At 39.8% G+C, this 18548-nt stretch overlaps 1 protein-coding gene across 6 annotated transcripts in view; it reads left to right on the forward strand.

The window, feature by feature from the left end:
- Positions 1-18548, forward strand: part of SLC6A6 (solute carrier family 6 member 6) — a 108600-nt gene that overhangs the window by 66961 nt on the left and 23091 nt on the right. For all 6 annotated transcript variants that reach the window (XM_061618432.1, XM_061618428.1, XM_061618427.1 and 3 more), the window contains 5 exons: positions 5194-5326; positions 10975-11109; positions 12644-12747; positions 12861-12985; positions 16301-16413. In XM_061618432.1, the coding sequence (XP_061474416.1) occupies positions 5194-5326; positions 10975-11109; positions 12644-12747; positions 12861-12985; positions 16301-16413 (610 nt within the window). The remainder of the gene's footprint in view (positions 1-5193; positions 5327-10974; positions 11110-12643; positions 12748-12860; positions 12986-16300; positions 16414-18548) is intronic.

Below are 18548 nucleotides of genomic sequence, written 5' to 3' on the forward strand. Positions count from 1 at the left end.
GACCTCCAGTGGCATCTGTTATAAACCACCCTGTTCAGATCTTGTAAGTTCAGGTCTGTAGCTTCCTTTATGGAATCAATCCATCTCTTGTTTGGTCTTCCTCTTTTTCTACTCCCTTCTGGTTTCCCCAGCATTATTGTCTTTTCTAGTGAATCATGTCTTCTTATTATGTGTCACCTCAGTGATAACCTCATTTTCATCATTTTAGTATCTAATGGCTGTTCTGGTGTAATTTGTTCTAAAACCCAATTATTTGTCTTTTTTGTGGTCCATGGTATCTGCAAAGCTCTCCTCCAACACCACATTTCAAATGAGTTGATTTTTCTCTAAATCTGCTTTTTTCACTGTCCAACTTTCACATAGAGATCGGGAATATCATGGTCTGAATGATCCTGACTTTAGTGTTCAGTGATACACCTTTACATTTGAGGACCTTTTCTAGTTCTCTCACAGCTGCCCTCCCCAGTCCTAGCCTTCTTCTGATTTCTTGACTATTGTCTCCCTTTTGGTTAATGACTGTGCCAAGGTATTGATAGCTAGTTCAATGTCCTCAGTGTTAACTTTAAAGTTACATAAATCTTCTGTTGTCATTACTTTAGTCTTCTTGATGTTCAGCTGTAGTCCTGCCTTTGTGCTTTCCTCCTTAACTTTCATCAGCATTCCTTTCAAATCATTACTGGTTTCTGTTAGTAGTATCGTATCGTCTGCGTATCTTAAATTATTGATATTTCTCCCTCCAATTTTCACACCTCCTTCATCTTGGTCCATATCTGCATATAGATTAAAAAAATAGGGTGACAAAATACACCCATCTCACACCCTTTCTGATGGGGAACCCATCGGTTTCTCCATATTCTGTCCTTACAGTAGCCTCTTGTCCAGAGTATAGTTTGTTCATCAGGACAATCAGATGCTGTGGCACCCCTATTTCTTTTAAAACATTCCATAGTTTTTCATGATCTACACAGTCAAAGGCTTTGCTGTAACCTATAAAGCACAGGGTGATTTCCTTTTGAAATTGTTTGGTCTGTTCCATTATCCCACGTATGTTTGCGATATGATCTCTGGTACCTCTTCCTTTTCTAAATCCAGCTTGGACGTCTGGCATTTCTTGCTCCATATATGGTAAGAGCGTTTGTTGTAGAATCTTGAGCATTACTTTACTTGCATGGGATATTAAGGTAATAGTTTGATAATTACTGCATTCCCTGGGATCCCCTTTCTTTGGAATTGGGATATATATTGAACGCTTCCAGTCTGTGGGCCATTGTTTAGTTTTCCATATTTCTTGACAAATATTTCTCAAAATTTGGACAGATTCCATCTTAGTAACTTGTAGTAACTATTGGTATGCCATCTGTTCCTGGTATTTGTTTCTTCCAAGTATTTTAAGAGCAGCTTTCACCTCGCATTCTAAAATTTCTTTTTCTTCATCATGTGGTTCCCATGTGAATGGATCTGTTATCCTTGCATCTCTTTTATATAGTTCTTCAGTGTGTTGCTTCCATCTTCCTTTCATTTCATCTCGGTCAGTCAGGGTGTTCCCCTGTTGATTATTTAACATCCCTACTCTTGGTTTAAATTTCCCTTGAATTTCTCTCATCTTTTGGAATAGGGCTCTTTTTCTACCTTTTTTGTTGCCCTCTTCTATTTCTGTACAATAACTATTGTAATAGTTCTCTTTGTCCCTACGTACTAGTCTCTGTATTTTTGCATTTAGGGTTCTGACAGCGTAGATTTGGATGATGGTTATGTTAATAGGTTTCTCATTTAATCTCATTGATATCACTCACTCAGACCTTGCGTTATAGCTCCTAATTGCTTTTGCTACATCACGTCTCCCTTTTAAAGCAACCCCGTTTCTTCTTAATTTCTCATTTCCTGAATAATATATTTTGTAGTTGCCTCATTGAAAGTGTCCCATTCCAATCCATTTTAATTCACTCATGCCAAGTATTGTAATTTTAGTGTGGTCCATTTCTTTGCTTGACAATTTCTAACTTTCCCTGGTTCATGCTTCTCACATTCCATGTTCCTATGGTGTACGTTGTACAACTCCGGACTCCTTTCGCATCTGTGGACATCAGCCTCTGGCTTTGACCCGGTTGTGTCATAAGTCACAGCGCTACTCGTACTTGTCCTTTGTTCTTCCCCAGTAGCTCGTTGAGAGCCATCTGACCAGGGGAGTGTGTGTGTGTGTCTCATCTTCCAGCACTATCTCATGTTGCATTTTGAATACTCTGTTCATAGGGTTTTCATGGAAGGAGGTATTCAGAGGTGGTTTACCATTGCCTTCCTCTGAGTTTGGATGCATCTTAGTCTGGTGTCTCAGCTTTGACCATTCCGCCTCGGGTGCCCCTGCTAGGAGTCTAGCCTCTTTGTCTAGACTCCTGATGGCATTGCTCTCAGCTTCTTCGACACTCTCAAACCCCCTCACCACGTTAAGGTATGCATCTTAGAGGAGGCCTGGAGTGCATCTAGAGGAATTGTATCATATGCTTTGATTTTTTAGTAGTGAAGATTTTATTTCATAATATATGGTTGCAAGCATAGTAATGAAAGAGTGAGAAGCAGGGGAAGTAATGAAAGAGTGAGAAGCAGGGGACAATTACCAGTAAACAAGAACTTTGATTGTTCTCTGCCACCATCCAAAAGCTTATAAGCGCTTAGAAAACGGTAGTCTTGGCTCATGTGAAATATCTGGAAGCTGATAACATGCTTTAGACATATAAATCTAAGGAAGGCAGAACAAAATTAAACATTTTAGGCTCATGTGCCCTTGGTGGTAGCCATACATTTAGCAATATGTCTATACTCTTTCCCTGTTCTTGAGTATGATTCTTTGGCATTGCTAGTTTATCATTATCCATGCTATTCTAAGCAGCTCTTCACTTTAGCTGAACTGGGTTATTCTTCAGAAGTTACACAACTCCTCTACTTCCATGTTTTGTTTACTTATTAAAGTTGATGACTGCATGTTTATGGTGCTGAGATAGAAGCAAATCTATATCCTGGTCACCTCTGTGCCACATACGTTTTGCCCCTCAGTAAATTAAATGTATCGATAATAATGATGATGATGGTGATGAATGTGTTTACAGTTTAAGGCAATGCATAATGTAGATGGAGAGGTTGTATACATACCTCCCCCCCCACACAACATAAATTAAGAATTATCAGTAGATATACTAAGAACTTGTGAAGGTGTAGTCGGAGGTTTGTTTGGATTTTGTTTTTAAAAATTAGCTGTTTTTTGCAATAGCTTTAGAGTATTTCCATCAGTTGTAAAGAGACTCTCATGACTGGATTGGAATTCCAGTATGAAATACACATTATTCTTGAAGTAAAAGCAAAAATAATATCTATCTTAGACCAGTTTGGATATGTTGCTCATGTCATATGTTATTCTGTGGCAAGTAGTAAGACCTGAGTCTTAAGGGAAAAGTTAATCACATACCTGTATTTGATATCAACCCATTGAACTGAGTTGGGACTTGTAGTAATTTAACATGAACAGTTAACTCTCATTGTCATCTTAAAGCCATTGAGTTTTGCAAGCAGCCTGGCTTAAACAAATAGTAGTAGTATGGTGCAGATTTCTAAAATACCTACAATAATTTAAACACTTTAATCAAAAACAAATACAAATAAAACATGTAGGGTGATATCCAACTAAGTCATATTCAGATATTCAGAGTTACTTAAGTCCATTGATTTCAATGGGTCTGCTATGGGTATTACCTGGTTGGATATCGCCCATAAATCCTGCCCTCAGGATTTACAGTGTAGGTCCCATTTCTCACTTAGATGGTAAAAACATTTGTCTGAGGTATACCACTTCAAACTGCAGGTGGGGGATCACATGATTGAACACTCTTCCTTTACAAACATTTCTATCCATATATAGGGGTGTAGTTGTCCAGGATCTCGGGGGGTCTTAGACCCCTTACTTTTTTTGGAGCAGGGTATCAGCAGGGTCCCTATGTCTCCAGCATCGTATGAGACAATCAGCATGAAAGGGGAGTGCGTTAGTCACTGACAAGAGTTTTCTAACATGCTTCCTTGTCCTTTCCTGATGTTTGGAGCCAATCAGATTGAAAGGAGGTGAGTCAGCCACTGAGAAGACTCTTGTTGTACACTGCGCAGAGAGCTATGCTAGTGGGGCGGTATAAAAATCAGATAAATAAAATAAATAAAACACACTCCCCTTTCATGCTGATTGGCTCCTAGGGATATCTGTTGTTGTGGGAGAAGGTTTAAAAAGGATCTCATTCTTAACCCAGCAGCAAAAGGGGGGGCATGGCTGTGATTAACATGAAGGGACCCTGAACGTCTGAGTTTGCCACTACACTACTGTCCATGTAGAAAACAGCATCTCTAGTGCAGAAGAGTGCAATCTATCCTTCTCTCTTGACATACCACCTTTATATCTGCTGATTATTTATTTATTTTATTTTATTCTGCATGAAGGAGCATTTAGTCATGTGATTTTTCTCAGCCTAAACGGAGATCACAGCCTGAACAGATTCGCCACTTCACTCTGGGCCAAATTACATAGGCCACACAGTGCTGTGAAATTTCCTTCTATAGCTATTGGAGGCTGAAATATGAATCAAAGGATTAGTGAGGGAGCTGCTTGCCCCTTTCCTTCCTGTCATTTGTCTGTTCTAAATTGCCCCCACCCCAGTTGCTTTTTGTCCATGAGGCTCTGGGAACCCTGTATATTTTCTTCTTTGGAGACAAAAATGATTTATAGATTATTTTGAGCAGAAACAAACGACAGGAAGGGGAAATGGCTTCTCCTGCCTGATGGTCCTCTGTTCCTGATTTCAGCCTTGTGTGATTGCATGTTATTTTTAAAAAGTGTTGGGAGAAATATCACAGAATTGTGTGTCGTGTCATCTGGTCCTGAGAACTAGGCCTAAGAGACACATGAGGGCAGAGAAGAGGAGGGAAAAGGTAGAGAATGAGATCAAGTCAAATGAATTATCACTTTCGGTTCTCTGGAAGACCACAAACAGAAGATCCCATTAGTCAGTGTATCCTTCTGATGTATCTAGTTAGCCCTCTTAGGCAACTTTGGAAGTACCATTATTCTGCTTTCAGAGACTGATTCTTGCAAAGCAGCTGTTCAACTTGTTTTATTGTATCTTTGTCTTGCTTTGTTTTTCTTGTTTTTTTTACCTTTTAAAGGCGCAACGTACTGAGCTTGTCTTCAGGAATTGATGAGCCTGGTGTTCTCAAGTGGGACCTGGCACTTTGTCTCCTCCTTGTCTGGGTGATATGTTTCTTTTGCATTTGGAAAGGTGTGAAGTCCACCGGGAAGGTAAGGGTTTGCTCCCTCTCCCTTTGTAATTATTAACATCTTGTTTCAGCCTGGACTTTAAAGGCTAGATTCATTGCTATATTTTTTTTAAAAAATTGACGGAACAGTTCATCCAACACCAGAAAATGTTTATGAATTACCTCGATGGGATTTATTAACATTTACTACTGTATTATAAAGGAGAGTTGCATTAACTCCTTTCTCAGCACATTCTTATTGAGTTCAATGAGAAGTAACTATGTGTAGGGTTGCAGCCTAAGGGTGCAAACCTATGGTCCCTGGAAGGGCGTTCCAGGGGGGTAGGATAGATAATATCTACTCCTCACTGCTGGCTTCTCTGAAGTTTTGGAGCAGCTGATATTGGAGCACTGACATTAGCAGGGTGTTCTCTTTGGATCCAAGGCCCTCTCAAACCTGCGATGCATCTCAAACGGAAAAAATTTAGATACGCTTCTGAGGTTGTCTTAGTGTCCCCCTCCCCTTTTTGCCCCATAGTTTCCCACGGGAAGGATTTTTTTTAAAAAAAAAACCTAGGAAATGGACAGAAGAATATAAGAATACATTCTTCCACCCTAACTTGTGCTTGAGACTAGCAGAGCATAAGATGAGGTGGTATATGCCTTTGTATTCCTCTCCCTTCACACATACTTTAGGAGTGTAGCCTAAGTGTCTAAATAGGTTCAGAAATTAGTTTGATGCTACAGTTTTGCACCCATACCAAATCTTGGGCCTAATATCATTGAATTATCTTCTTCACAAAGGTTATGTTCTCAATGAAATTTTGAACCTTTCAACCTACTCCTTATTTATCCAAGGATTGAGGATGCATTTATGACTTAGTTTCCTCTATGAACTCTTTGGCTAGACCCTCTAAAAGCTGGGGGGGGGGGATCTGAAGAACTCTTACAACATCTGGCTTCTATATTTTAGTTGTTTGTCCAAGGTCATAGTTGTTGAACATTCATATATGCTATATCCTTTTTTAAAAAATTGATGAACAGACCTCTTTGATGGTCCACATTTGTCAACAAGGTCAATCTACTTCTGTAAGATCATGCCTTACCAAATGGTAACAATTAGATAGCAGCCAGACCTCCCTTTTAAAAAACATATGGAACACGACCAAAGTACATACATTCCAATATCAAGGCACTTTTTTTAATCCGAAGAAGCAAATTTGTTCTGTCTGAAAATATTTTTCCTAAAATTAATTCCCATTGACCTAATGTGCTAGGTTAGTTTACTTTGAAATAATTTCTCAGTAGCAATATTAGGGTGAAAAAGGCTGATTAGCTTTGAAGTAGAGTTTGCTAACAATTAAGAGTGATATTTGGGATGAACTTCTATGCAGATTATTACTCGTTCACATCCAGAGGTCAAGAAGGAAATATAGTCATGCTATTATTTATTTCTGTGCTGCCTTTTGCCCAAAAAGCCTCCCAAGGCATCTCACAAAGAATATACTGAAATACAAAATACAAGTAAGAGAAGAACAATAAAAATTAACAACAATTTAAGACAACAAAATAATAACATATTTAAAAAGCAATAACAACTCAAAGCCAAATGCATTCATGTTGTTGGTAAAAGAAGGTTCTCAGAAAGAGGTCAAAAAGAGCAGGGGTAAAGGGGCAAGGCATGGAAATGCTTGACCCTTGATGGTTCCAGGATAGTCTGACCCCTGCAACAACACATTGTGATTGAATAACCATGTCTACATGTCCTATAAACTGTTTCCAGTTATTTGCTTCATGTAGAAAGGAGGAAAAATAACTAAGGCAAGGATCTAATTTATTAATTTTAATAAATTTAAAAAATGGGAGATTTTATGATTCAGGAGAAATTTGTAGACATAAAAAAAAAAGAATGTCCATGTAATTTTCCAAAAGAAAATGGAACATGACGTAGAAAGTTTGGTGTAGCTACATGTGTTGCTTTTAGAAATCAGACTGGCTGTATTATGGTGTAGCAGGCTTCGATATCTGCCTGTTAATCTCCTGAGGTTCACTTAAGAGGCAGGAAGATGTATCTCAGGAGCTTTTATCTGGCTAAACTAATTCTCACAAAAACAAAACGATATTAAAGTAGCAGAGCTGTAATTACCAGGTGGCATCACCTGACCCTATTAGGAGAAGAACAGAAATAAATAAACAAAGGCCAATCAAAATTTGAGGGGGTGAGTGTGTTTGATGCAGATTTCCAGAAAGCACACATGTACTCAGCTATTTGGGACACCCAGTCAGAAGAAGGCCACGTTTAACAATGTGTGTTACTAGCAGTAGTGTAGTGGCAAAGTCAGAAGTGCAGGGTCTCTTCATGTTAATCACATCCATGCCCCCTCCCCACTTTTTTGCTGTGAGGTTGAGAATGAGATCCTTTGTAATGCCTAAGAACCAATAAGCATGCAAGAGGAGAGTGTTAGCAATGAGAAGAGTCTTCTCAGTGGCTGACTCTCCACCTTCACTCTGATTGGTCCTGATCAGCAGGAAAGGACAGGGAAGCATGTTAGAAGTCTCTTCTTAGTGGCCAATACACTCCTCTTTCATGCTGATTGGCTTGTAGGATGCTGGAGACATAGGGACCCTGCTGGGATCCTGCTCCCCAAAAAGTAAAGGGTCTGAGACCTGCCGAAACCCCGCACGACTACATCCCTGGTTACAAGACATTCTCATTTGATCATGTCTGGCTTCATCCTTGACCTGTGCTGGAAACAGTAGGAACATAGGAAGCTACCGTATACTGAGCCAGATCATTGGTTCATCTAGCTCAGTACTGACTACACTGATTGGTAGTGACTGATCAGGGTTTCAGACAGGGGACTCTCCAGCCCTACCTGGAGGTGCTGGGGATTGAACCTTGGATCTTCTGCATGCAAAGCAGATGCTCTGCCACTGAACTGTAACCCATCAGATGATCCACCAAGTGAAGAAACACAACTTATTATTGTGCTGTGGGCCACATGGAGTTGAGTGTCACACATCAATTCTAAGCTGTAGTGAATCTTTGTTTACACATAATTATTTGTCTCTCTCCTCCTGCCATGTGACACTGAAATGGAATACACCTCACTACAGCTAGCTCCCATTTGAAGCAAGTGACAGTAATAGTTAAGCAGTGTCTTCACAAAAGGATTTAAAAAACACTATATGAAATATCATGCTGGATCATACAGAATTTAGCCCAGCACTCTTTTCTCCAGAAGCTTATAGGGACAATAGCAGATCTCAGAAGCTGCAGGAGAAGCAAGGAGAACTGTCTTATTTCTATGGCAGTTTATTGATCCAGTTGTCCTTTTGTGTTTACACACACAAGACGCTAAAAGTACCTTTGAACCTCTTGCATGTTTCTTGGGCTTACAGTGTAAATATTGTTAAAAAAGGATAACGATTGTTGCCCTTAATAAACTTTCTGCTTGCTTACCTGTACCCTCCCTTATAACAGAAGCCTTCTAGCACTTGCTGTCATGTTAGTGCCTTTGAGTTTGGTTGCCAACAAGGAATTATTTTCTTTTAGTCCCTGCATGCAGCAAGATAGCATTTATGCCCAGTACAGTCACACATTTCCTTCTGTTGTTCACTCTTCTAGAAGGACCATCTTTTCGCTCTTTTCATGTGCTCAGCTTAATTCACCTCAGAGTTTTCCATATTTCCCCCAGTGAGTCATGGAGTGATATTCATTGTTAGGCTTATTCAGAGCAGACCCATTGAAATTGATTTTAGGGTTGGCATTAAGGAAAAGCAGGGTTCTCATGCCTTTAACAGCTGTATAGCAGGCAGAATTAAAAGGAGTCAAACCTTTTCTAGTATGGAAATATGTGGGAAAAGCTTCAGAATGTCTCCTCTAGTGTGTTATGCCACACCCACATGACAGCCATTTTATGATTGGCGTCTCCACGATTTGCTTAAAATTTGAAATGTGCCCTCTGGTACAAAAAGGGTAATGATTCCTGGGCTAGAACCATGCATCTGATGAAGCAAACACTAGTCCAGGAAAGCTTATGCCATAAGACGCCACAAGCCTATTTTCTTTTCTTTTTTGGGGAGGATCTATATGTTTACAACATGTGTTATCTGGATTATCGTATGACGGATTCTGTTGTCATCTTCAGGATACATGTTTGTTGAAAGTATAGTGCTAAGATGATTGCACTTTGACCTTTTCAGACAACTCAGGTCCTTGTTGTTTCTAATACATAGGCTCCTTACAGTGGGATCTATGTTGAACTGGGTTGTTTGAAATGGTCTGCCATGCTATGGACTTTAGTAAAAATGGGAGGAGGAGGTGGCCATATAAACATATGAACTTTTACTTTTGCTATGAGTAAAGCTATTTGCTACTTTAATGCTGCTTTGTTCCTTAGCTTTATGTTTTTAGCCTGTCTTTTATCTTGTTGCTTTCCCCTCCCAATATTGTTTTTATATGATATGTGAATAGTTGTATTCACACTTTTTAATACACCCCTGGAATCTCGTGATGAGAGACAGGTAAAAAAATATTTGTAAGCAAGTTCTATCGAGCATGCTTAGGAAGGAAGGAAAAGTGAGGAAGGATCTTTAGTGCTCAAATTTCACTCACTTCTGGTATATGTGATTTTAATACTGCATGCTTCATCATGGTGATGGATGCCATCTGCATCCATCACAATAATAATGTCATCTTAATGAGAATGAAATGTGTTGGCTTGCTGGCTTGAGCTAACAGCAAGTTAGCTGAACAAGTTGCTGTCAAAGAGGTTTAAGTTTAATGAAGCGTAGTTATAGTCTGTGGCACTTCCTATGACCACATTTACACATCATGGTAAGCCGTAAATCGTGGCTTCCTGTACATGAGTAAAACATGCCCACTTTGCTCTTCTCCTTTCCTTCTAACTCATGTTGGGAGGAAGCTAACTATGATCCCTGGCTTAGCATTACATCTAAATCAGGGATTATGGTTTGTTGGAGTGAAGCTAGCCCTGATCCTTAGTTCAGATGTAACACTAAGCCAGGGATTGTGGTTTCTTTCCTGTCATTGTGGGGTAGGGTGAGTGGGTAGAAGGGAAGTGAGCATGATTTGTTCATAAAACAGTAAGCCATGGTTGATGGCTTACTGTAATAAGTGAATGTGGCCAATGTCTCATCTTCTTTGTGTCCATATTAATTCCCAAGTGGCCACATAACTTTTCATTGAGAAGATGTACATGCAAGAGTGATTATACAGGTGATTTGTACTTTTAAAAAGGAATTACACTGGGAAACATAGGGCAGGGGTTGCAAATGAGGTGTCCTCCAGATGTTTTGGGCCACATCTCCCATCAGACCTAGCTAGCATGACCTGGGTTCAGGTATGATGGGTGTTGTTGTTTATGCACTATGTTGGTTGTCCCTGACATAGCATGATGTGGGGGAACTGTAAATAGAAATGTGACCAAATTTAAAAGTAAGCAGAAAAGCCTTTTATCCCTGCTGTTAGTTACAAATAATGCACTTCCTCTGCCATGATGGATAAATGTTCATGCAGCTCAGGGAACACTGACCATTGAAAGCTGACAGCAAACAGAAGCATTAAATAGGGATGGGCCCAATTGTAACCTCAAATTCCAGGTGTACACAATTAAAGTAGTGTCTCTATTTTTCAAAAGTGATAATATTTTGCTTTTTAAATACCAGGTTGTGTATATAACAGCAACATTCCCATTCGTCATGCTTTTTGTTCTGTTAATCCGTGGTGTCACTTTACCTGGAGCTGCAGAGGGCATCAAGTTTTATCTTTACCCTGACATCTCTCGGCTAGCAGATCCACAGGTGGGTTGCTAAGAATTGGAAGTAGTGATATTTCTCTTCCCATGCAGTAAAACAAAATGTGAGGAGGGCAGCTGGACAGCCATCTGTTGGGAATGCTTTGATTTGGATTCCTGCATTGAGCAGGGGATTGGACTTGATGGCCTTATAGGCCCCTTCCAACTCTACTATTCTATGATTCTATGAATGAACAGTAGATTTTCTCATAAAAGAGAAGCAGTCAAAACCTAATTGAAGATTCATCCATGGTTTTATTCCCCCCCACAGTATCTTGTCAAAAAGATCATTATTGTTAATGTGTTAATGTATTTTCCATGTGTGTATATCTTTTTATATCAGAAGGATTCTGAGGCTTGTAAACTCTGTCCCAATAATAGCATCTCAGCTTTTTGTTGGTATTAGGCTGTGGACAAGGTAAGGGAGATAATTGTTGCTTAGTTCTTAAAGGCAACAAAGTTATGGAGCAGCAAACAGAACGGTAAGAAGCACTTGTGAGTATTTGCAACTGTCCGTATTTTATGGACACCCTTGGGGAAGGCAGTTAAGGACAATAAGATAAAATGGGAAACAATGAATACCTTTCACTGTTTTTGCAGAAATTTGTTTTCATACAAATACTTGGAAAATAGTGCCCCTAGAAAAGTACAGGAGTATAGTTCTTAATATTTTGTTCTGTAGTACTGGCTGCATCAATACAACTATATTCAACTGCTTAATACAAATAAGAATATGTCGATTGTAATATAAGGAGTAAATTAAAAGCAATATATGTTACAAAACAGAAAGCAATGCCACTGGGTACAATCCATCTGGAACACCTTCGCAGCAGCCTTGTAGTTATGAGAGTTGCTGTTTCTTTTCCTTTCTGATGCTTCCGGCTGCCACATTCCTGTCTGGCCAGCCTTCTGGGGCCACATGTCAGTGGTGGAAGGGGCCAGATGCAAAAGTGGGTGATGCTACAAATGCAAGTTTTGTTTGTAGGCTTGTTTCTACACACACACACAGACGAGCATACCAGGCAAGCAAGAGGCATGATCAGAATGCAAGGGCACATTCCGGCCAGGCAAAAACATTCCAGGAGGGTGTGAAGTAGAGCTGGTGCGGGTTGTGGCTGAGGAGACCTGGGGAGAGTTCTGAGGGCAATATTTGGTCCCCGGGCTTGAATATCCCCACCCTCCGCCTAAGCAGAGCATCATTATCTCCCAAGAGCCTGGGATCCTTAAACTGCTGAGCTGATATTGAACTGTGTCTGTATTAGTCTGCTGGTATCTGCAACTGGTGATGCACAAACCTGGGGCTGTATGTATAGAATTCTCTGTCTTGTTTTTAAATTGATCGTGTTCTTATTCACTTTGTTGTGATATGATATTGAATGGTGCAAGTGAATGCAATTGCTAGTGTCGATGAGCAGGCTTTTTCTTGTTATATGGGGTGAGGAATGTTTTTGGGTTGCATAGTCTGGACTAGCTGTAAATAATGGCCAGAGCTGGTGCAAAATGCCATCTTCTAATGGGCCTTTCTTTCATCTTTTCTTTAGGTCTGGATAGATGCTGGGACACAAATCTTCTTTTCCTATGCAATCTGCTTAGGTGCAATGACTTCCTTGGGGAGCTACAATAAATACAAATACAACTGCTATAGGCAAGTTTCCTACCAAAGGGGTTTAGTGTGTTAGCCTAATTGATGTGTAGGGAACCATGGGTTCAATTTTTTTCTTCAATTAACTTCCTCCATGACATATATGTGTGACTTAGGGACTGTTTGCTGCTGGGATGCCTGAACAGTGGTACCAGTTTTGTGTCTGGCTTCGCAATTTTTTCCGTCCTGGGCTTCATGGCACAAGAGCAAGGGGTGGACATTGCTGATGTGGCAGAGTCAGGTACGATGGTGTTGGTGGCAGTGATGGTGGGCACTGCCACTCAGTGTGTGAGCAAAGTACTGCAAACTAAATCAACCCCTCAAAAAGGAGAGATTTTGAAAATTAAAATTGCTCAGCAGTTTATTTCAAAGAGTTGTAATAGTCTGAAATGTATTTAAAATATGCTGAAACATAAAATGGACTTGAGTTTGAGTTTAAAAGAAACTCTCGGAACGTGAGTCAAAAATATGTGAAATGTAAACAGTTTATAAAGATGTCAACCTCTGAGATTACTCTCCATTTGCTTCAATCAAATTCCTAATAGATATGATTGCCAAAATCTCAATAGACCCACCATATTTGCTCAAGATATTATAGCTGTGCTAGAGTACACCTGATTTTTATTGCAACATGTATGTTTTAGTGTAGGATCTTGATGGAACTGATGCTATCTGTGATGAGGTTGTTTAGAAATTGGGGAGGGGGGAGAAACCGAGTACTCCTTTTTGCATCCTTCCAGCCTTCCCAGCATATGGAGGATTACTCAGATCAGCCGGCCCCTCTTCCAACTTGTGTATAGAGCAGTGTGCCACACATTTCCATATTTTCCTGAGATACATGTGTATTGAAAGGACAGTGTGTCCCTATAACTATTAACTTTTGAACAAAGCATGCACATTCCTTTGGACTTCCCTTGTAACACCTGAGCAAGTGCAGCAACTCCAGTTCATTCTGACTGAAACTCAGGCATGCTAGACCATACGATTTTTTTTTACTACAATCCATATGAGCCTACTTAAATCTCTATGGCTTAGCCTGGCTGGCAGCAATTTCTGCAGATGATTGCAACACCTAGTAAAAAGGTCTTGTAGCTCCCCAGAGGTTTCTGCTGGCCATATCCATTATAACCCAAGTTACACATTTTATTTTTCCGTGTGAGTGCAGGCTTGGGAATTGTAAGACAGCCTGAAGAGGCACAACATGTGAATTGGAATTGAGTGTGAAGCCGTTAAAAGGCTCTAGCTGCCCTAATATTAATGCATATCTCAGGCAGCAGACAACGGTCACCCATGTGGGTACTGTGGGGAAAGCTTGTACTGTGATTTTTGCCATGCCATGTTGTCAGATTGGTTTTTCTTCCTATGGTGCTATTTTAATAGTGGTGAGGAATGCATGTGGAGATTTGTATTATCCCCTCAAATTTTATTTTTGTGCTCTATTTTTTTTTAAGTTTAAAGAGTTGGGGTTGCTTAGCCTTATTGATTTCAGTTAACTTGAGCATGCTTAAAGCTTCAAACCTAGGCGCACATACCTGAGAGTAAACCACACTGAACACAGTAGGTTTTTATTTTTTCTTAGTGAACAAGTATAGGTCTCTGCTGTGAGTCTACTGCGGGATTGTAGCCAGTGGGTCTAAATTTTGCATGCTTTATTCATCCATAGCATTAAGGGAATTTTTTTATAAAAAAGTGGCAAAACCTGATCCTAACTACGAGTTCAGTAGGAATTTCTTCCAGGTGCATATGGATAGGAGATTAGCCTAAGTAACTTTATGAGTTAATCAACAAATAAGTAACAAAATAGTTGGCCAGAGTGAGCTCCATGGGCCTTATGAGAGAGTGTGGCAAAAATGGGTCACTTGAGAGGTGAACCCAGGATAACTGTACTTTTTAGCTCTGTACATATGGAGCAGCTAGAGATGAACATAGTCTTTTTAAAAAAGTGAAAATATTTTAAATGAATTGTTTGGTGGGGAAAGGGACCCAGGTGTTCTATTTCCCTTCCTGAATAACTGATTACTGCAACTTTCATTTTTAAAAAGGCTCTGTCTGTTCATTCCCAGCTATTGGAAGGGAATAATGTGCATAAGATATGCTGTTCCTCATCCAGCCAGAGATGTTTGTAAAGTGCATGACACGAGCAGGATTTGCCCCTATGTCCCCAACCCAGAGAAAGTTGCTTGCACTTAATGTCCATTAAAATCAAGGGGACAGCTAACCTAAATCCCATTAATTTCAGTGGGTCGCATTCAACTAATTTTCTGGGCCGAAGCCCGTAGATTCAGAATTGGAGTGTCAGGGTTTTTTTCCATTTTGTTGACCTTTCTGCCTTCCCATTTTGTTAAATGGAATGGAAAATGAAAGGTAGCAAAGGCATCAGTGGTGAATGACAAGTGCTAATCTGTTGAGAGAATTCTCCTGCTCTACTGTGTAACAGGCAGAAGAAGAAAAAAACAAAGTGGTGTTTTAAATATGACTCTGGAACATTCCAGCACTCCAGTGTACTTTGTTTAAACAAAAGCTTGGATAAAAAGTATTGATACAATTTTTTCCATCATCTTCAAAACACTCAAAATATTTTAAAAAATAAATAATAGCATCTGTCTCTTTGCAGTTATTTACTGCACCTGAATAAGTGGCTTTGATATAAAATGAAAACTCCCTCATAGTAATGCATGAATGTAATATGCGATAATAGTGAGTTTGCCTTCAGTTTTTAGTGGCTCATTCACAATGAAGTTATGGAATAAACTACCACTGGCTATTAATAATATTAGTTGAGAGACATTAGCTTTGTTTTTAGAGTGAAAAGATAGTAGCTGTTGCTTTAATATCATAAGAGAATACTGTTTAGCGATAGCAGCAAATGAATTCATTCTAGAGACTGGGGTAAGCAGCTACTAGCCCTCCCAGAGGATGGAACTGATGCTTGATTATTCAGATAATCAGTTTTTCAAAAGGAAGCTGTTAGGCCACTTCCTTTGTTTCTGTATGGAAATGTTTTTTGTTGGCATTGGTAGGACTACAGCAGCTTACACCAGCTCAGAATCCGGCCTACTGAGTACAAACCCCAAACTGTAGAAGATATTGTATGGGTTTTGTTTGTCCAAGGATGGGTATTCCAAAATCCAAGAGAAAATGTGCAGCATTTCCCCCTCTGTTTGTAAAGACCACAGGAACTGGTCATACTATAATTCCGTCTCATTTACTCCAGAAGCCAGCAGCTCCTCTTCTGTCTTGCTCTCTTTCTGAATGATATGTTTAGACTTTGACCTGTTCTTGGCATGCTTGAGGCAGATGGTGAGACTGACAATGGAAAAGTAACAGCTTTGGATTTGATGACTGGAGTTCCTCTTGTAGCAATGCATGTTTCTTTGTCAGATAAAGGATCCGAGTGAATTCCATTCTGGAATCTTCAGTTGGGTTTGGGTTTATCTGAATGGAACCAAGCATCTGTTCTGGGGAGGAAGGGTAGTCTTGCCTTTGAGATGAGCTGCTTACTTACTGTATCTTCTCCCTTTCACCCCTTCCTCTTTCTCTCTCATTATTCCTCTAGGTCCAGGCCTGGCCTTTATTGCCTATCCGAAAGCTGTGTCCATGATGCCACTCCCAACTTTTTGGGCTATTCTCTTTTTTATTATGCTTCTGTTGCTTGGCCTGGACAGCCAGGTGAGTAGCCATAGTAACAAACACAGCATCCATAGTGTATGACAGAAAACTTAATACTGTAAATAGAATTCCTGCTATTGTATTTTCTGCTCTGGGGCAAACACATCCTAAACATTGTAGAAATGTTTCTCTCTAGCAGAGAAAGGATAACCAAGAAAGGTGACTAAATATTACTCATTGATTGTTTCCTGCCAGAGAGTTCTGACATTCTACAAATCTTTTGTTGACCTAAACAGTTAGAGAAAGGCAAAAACTGAATCCTAGGCCAGTAGCAAGCCAAGGGCATCAAGAGTTCATTAGAACTGTGTCTTCAGAACATGGGATGAGGGAATTTTGTCAGAATTTGAAGCCTCATTGCAAAATTTAAGTTACTGATGCAATAAAAATACCATCATGTCTGCTTTCTTCACTATAATGGGTTTTGTTGTACTGTTAAAACTTGTGTTCCATTCTTCCTTAAAATGCTCAGATCAACAGATTTGGAGTTCACAAGCATTCCCCCATGCAGCTCAGATTCAGGTTACACCCAGATTCATAACCAAACCTGCATTAGTTGCTTCCAGACCATTCTCACTGCATGCAGGTACACACACACACATTCATCCTCTTCACTTTTGTCCTCCAATCTACTGTCTTGTTTAGATATGTGGCCAAAGTGACTGAAGAAGGAACCATCCTGTTTGGCTTCTGATATTCTGGTCATTTCCTTGGCAAACTTTCTTGCCCTGTTCCCCGTCTTTGCTCTTTATAACCCCTGTTTTCATCTGACATACCTCACAGAGATAGACTCAAAGGCATGAGTAATAGTTTGTGCGGTGAGCTGGTGCCTCCCTCTCAGCACTGGCATCGCCGCTGCTTACCTGCATAGGGTTAGGGTGATGGTGAGTTTGGGGCTATGCGGTTGCACTCATGGACTATCGCTGTCCATTCTAGTGTTCCCACCAGTGCAACTGCAGGGACCCACCTTGACTCAGAGAGAGACCCAAACAATGGGTAATGTGGGGAAAATTGTAAGAGTCCCAATGGGGCCTGCTAACCTGCTTTACTTATGAAACCTGTTAATCAGTGCCAGCATATGCACTGGCAGTATAATAAGCAGCTAATTAAATTTATAGCTAATTAAGAGGGGTTAATAGGTTTTTTAATAATGTTTTTAACCCTTTTTTAAAATATGTTTTTAAAGCTTTTAAAAATGTTTTCAACGTTGTTTTGTTTTAATGTATTTTAAGATCTTTTTTTATGATGTTTTAAAGTGTTTTTAGCACTTCTGTTTGCCGCCCTGGGCTCCTGCTGGGCGGAAGGGCGGGACATAAACCAAATAAGAAATAAATAAATCCAACTGATGTCTACTCAGAAGTAAGCTCCATTAGGTTCAATGGGACTTACTCCCAGGTAAGTGTGTGTTGGATTGCGGCCATAGAGTTCAGCACCTCTGAAAACCAAGCCATTACTTCTGAAACTAATGGATATGTGGGTTTATTTATTTATTATTTGATTTATATCCCCCCTTCCTCCCAGCAGGAGCCCAGGAGCTAAAAAATAATTAGATAAATTGTGCAATACACATTGATATTGATATTGTTCCCTGGGAAAATTGAGCCTCCCCCCCAAAGACCTATTTATGTGACACAAAGAAATGTGTTAATAATTTCTAGACTATTGCTAGTTGCACAGATGTACTTGGGATTTAGGGGTATTTAAGATTTTAAACTAACAAGCTCCTATTTAATCTTTGGGAAAGTAGCCTTAACATTAAATAGATCTAGTTGACAGGGGCAGAAAGTTTACTGAATTCAAAACCTCTCATATGAGCAGTGATTAGTGGAGTTTTCCCTCTGGCTGTTTCTCACTTGATCTCTTAAATTGGCAAAGCATTCTATTTGTTCTAAATGGCTCTTTAGTGCTTAATCTTTGAACTCCAGTGAGTGACTTTTAATCACTTCCAAATTGAATGTTAAAACATGCTTGGTGCTGTGGTTCTGCAACCAAGTACTTATGTAAATTGAGGGTTGCCTAGTAATTTTAAGTCATTTCTCACTGTGTGGAATAATTAAAACTAATTGGAGCACTTAATGTTTTGTTTGCTTTTGGAGAGCTGTCAAGCAGGATTTTGGAATGCTACAGCAGCTTAGAGC

The sequence above is a fragment of the Rhineura floridana genome, chromosome 3 (genome assembly GCF_030035675.1).
Source record: "Rhineura floridana isolate rRhiFlo1 chromosome 3, rRhiFlo1.hap2, whole genome shotgun sequence".
Taxonomy (NCBI): Eukaryota; Metazoa; Chordata; class Lepidosauria; order Squamata; family Rhineuridae; genus Rhineura; species Rhineura floridana.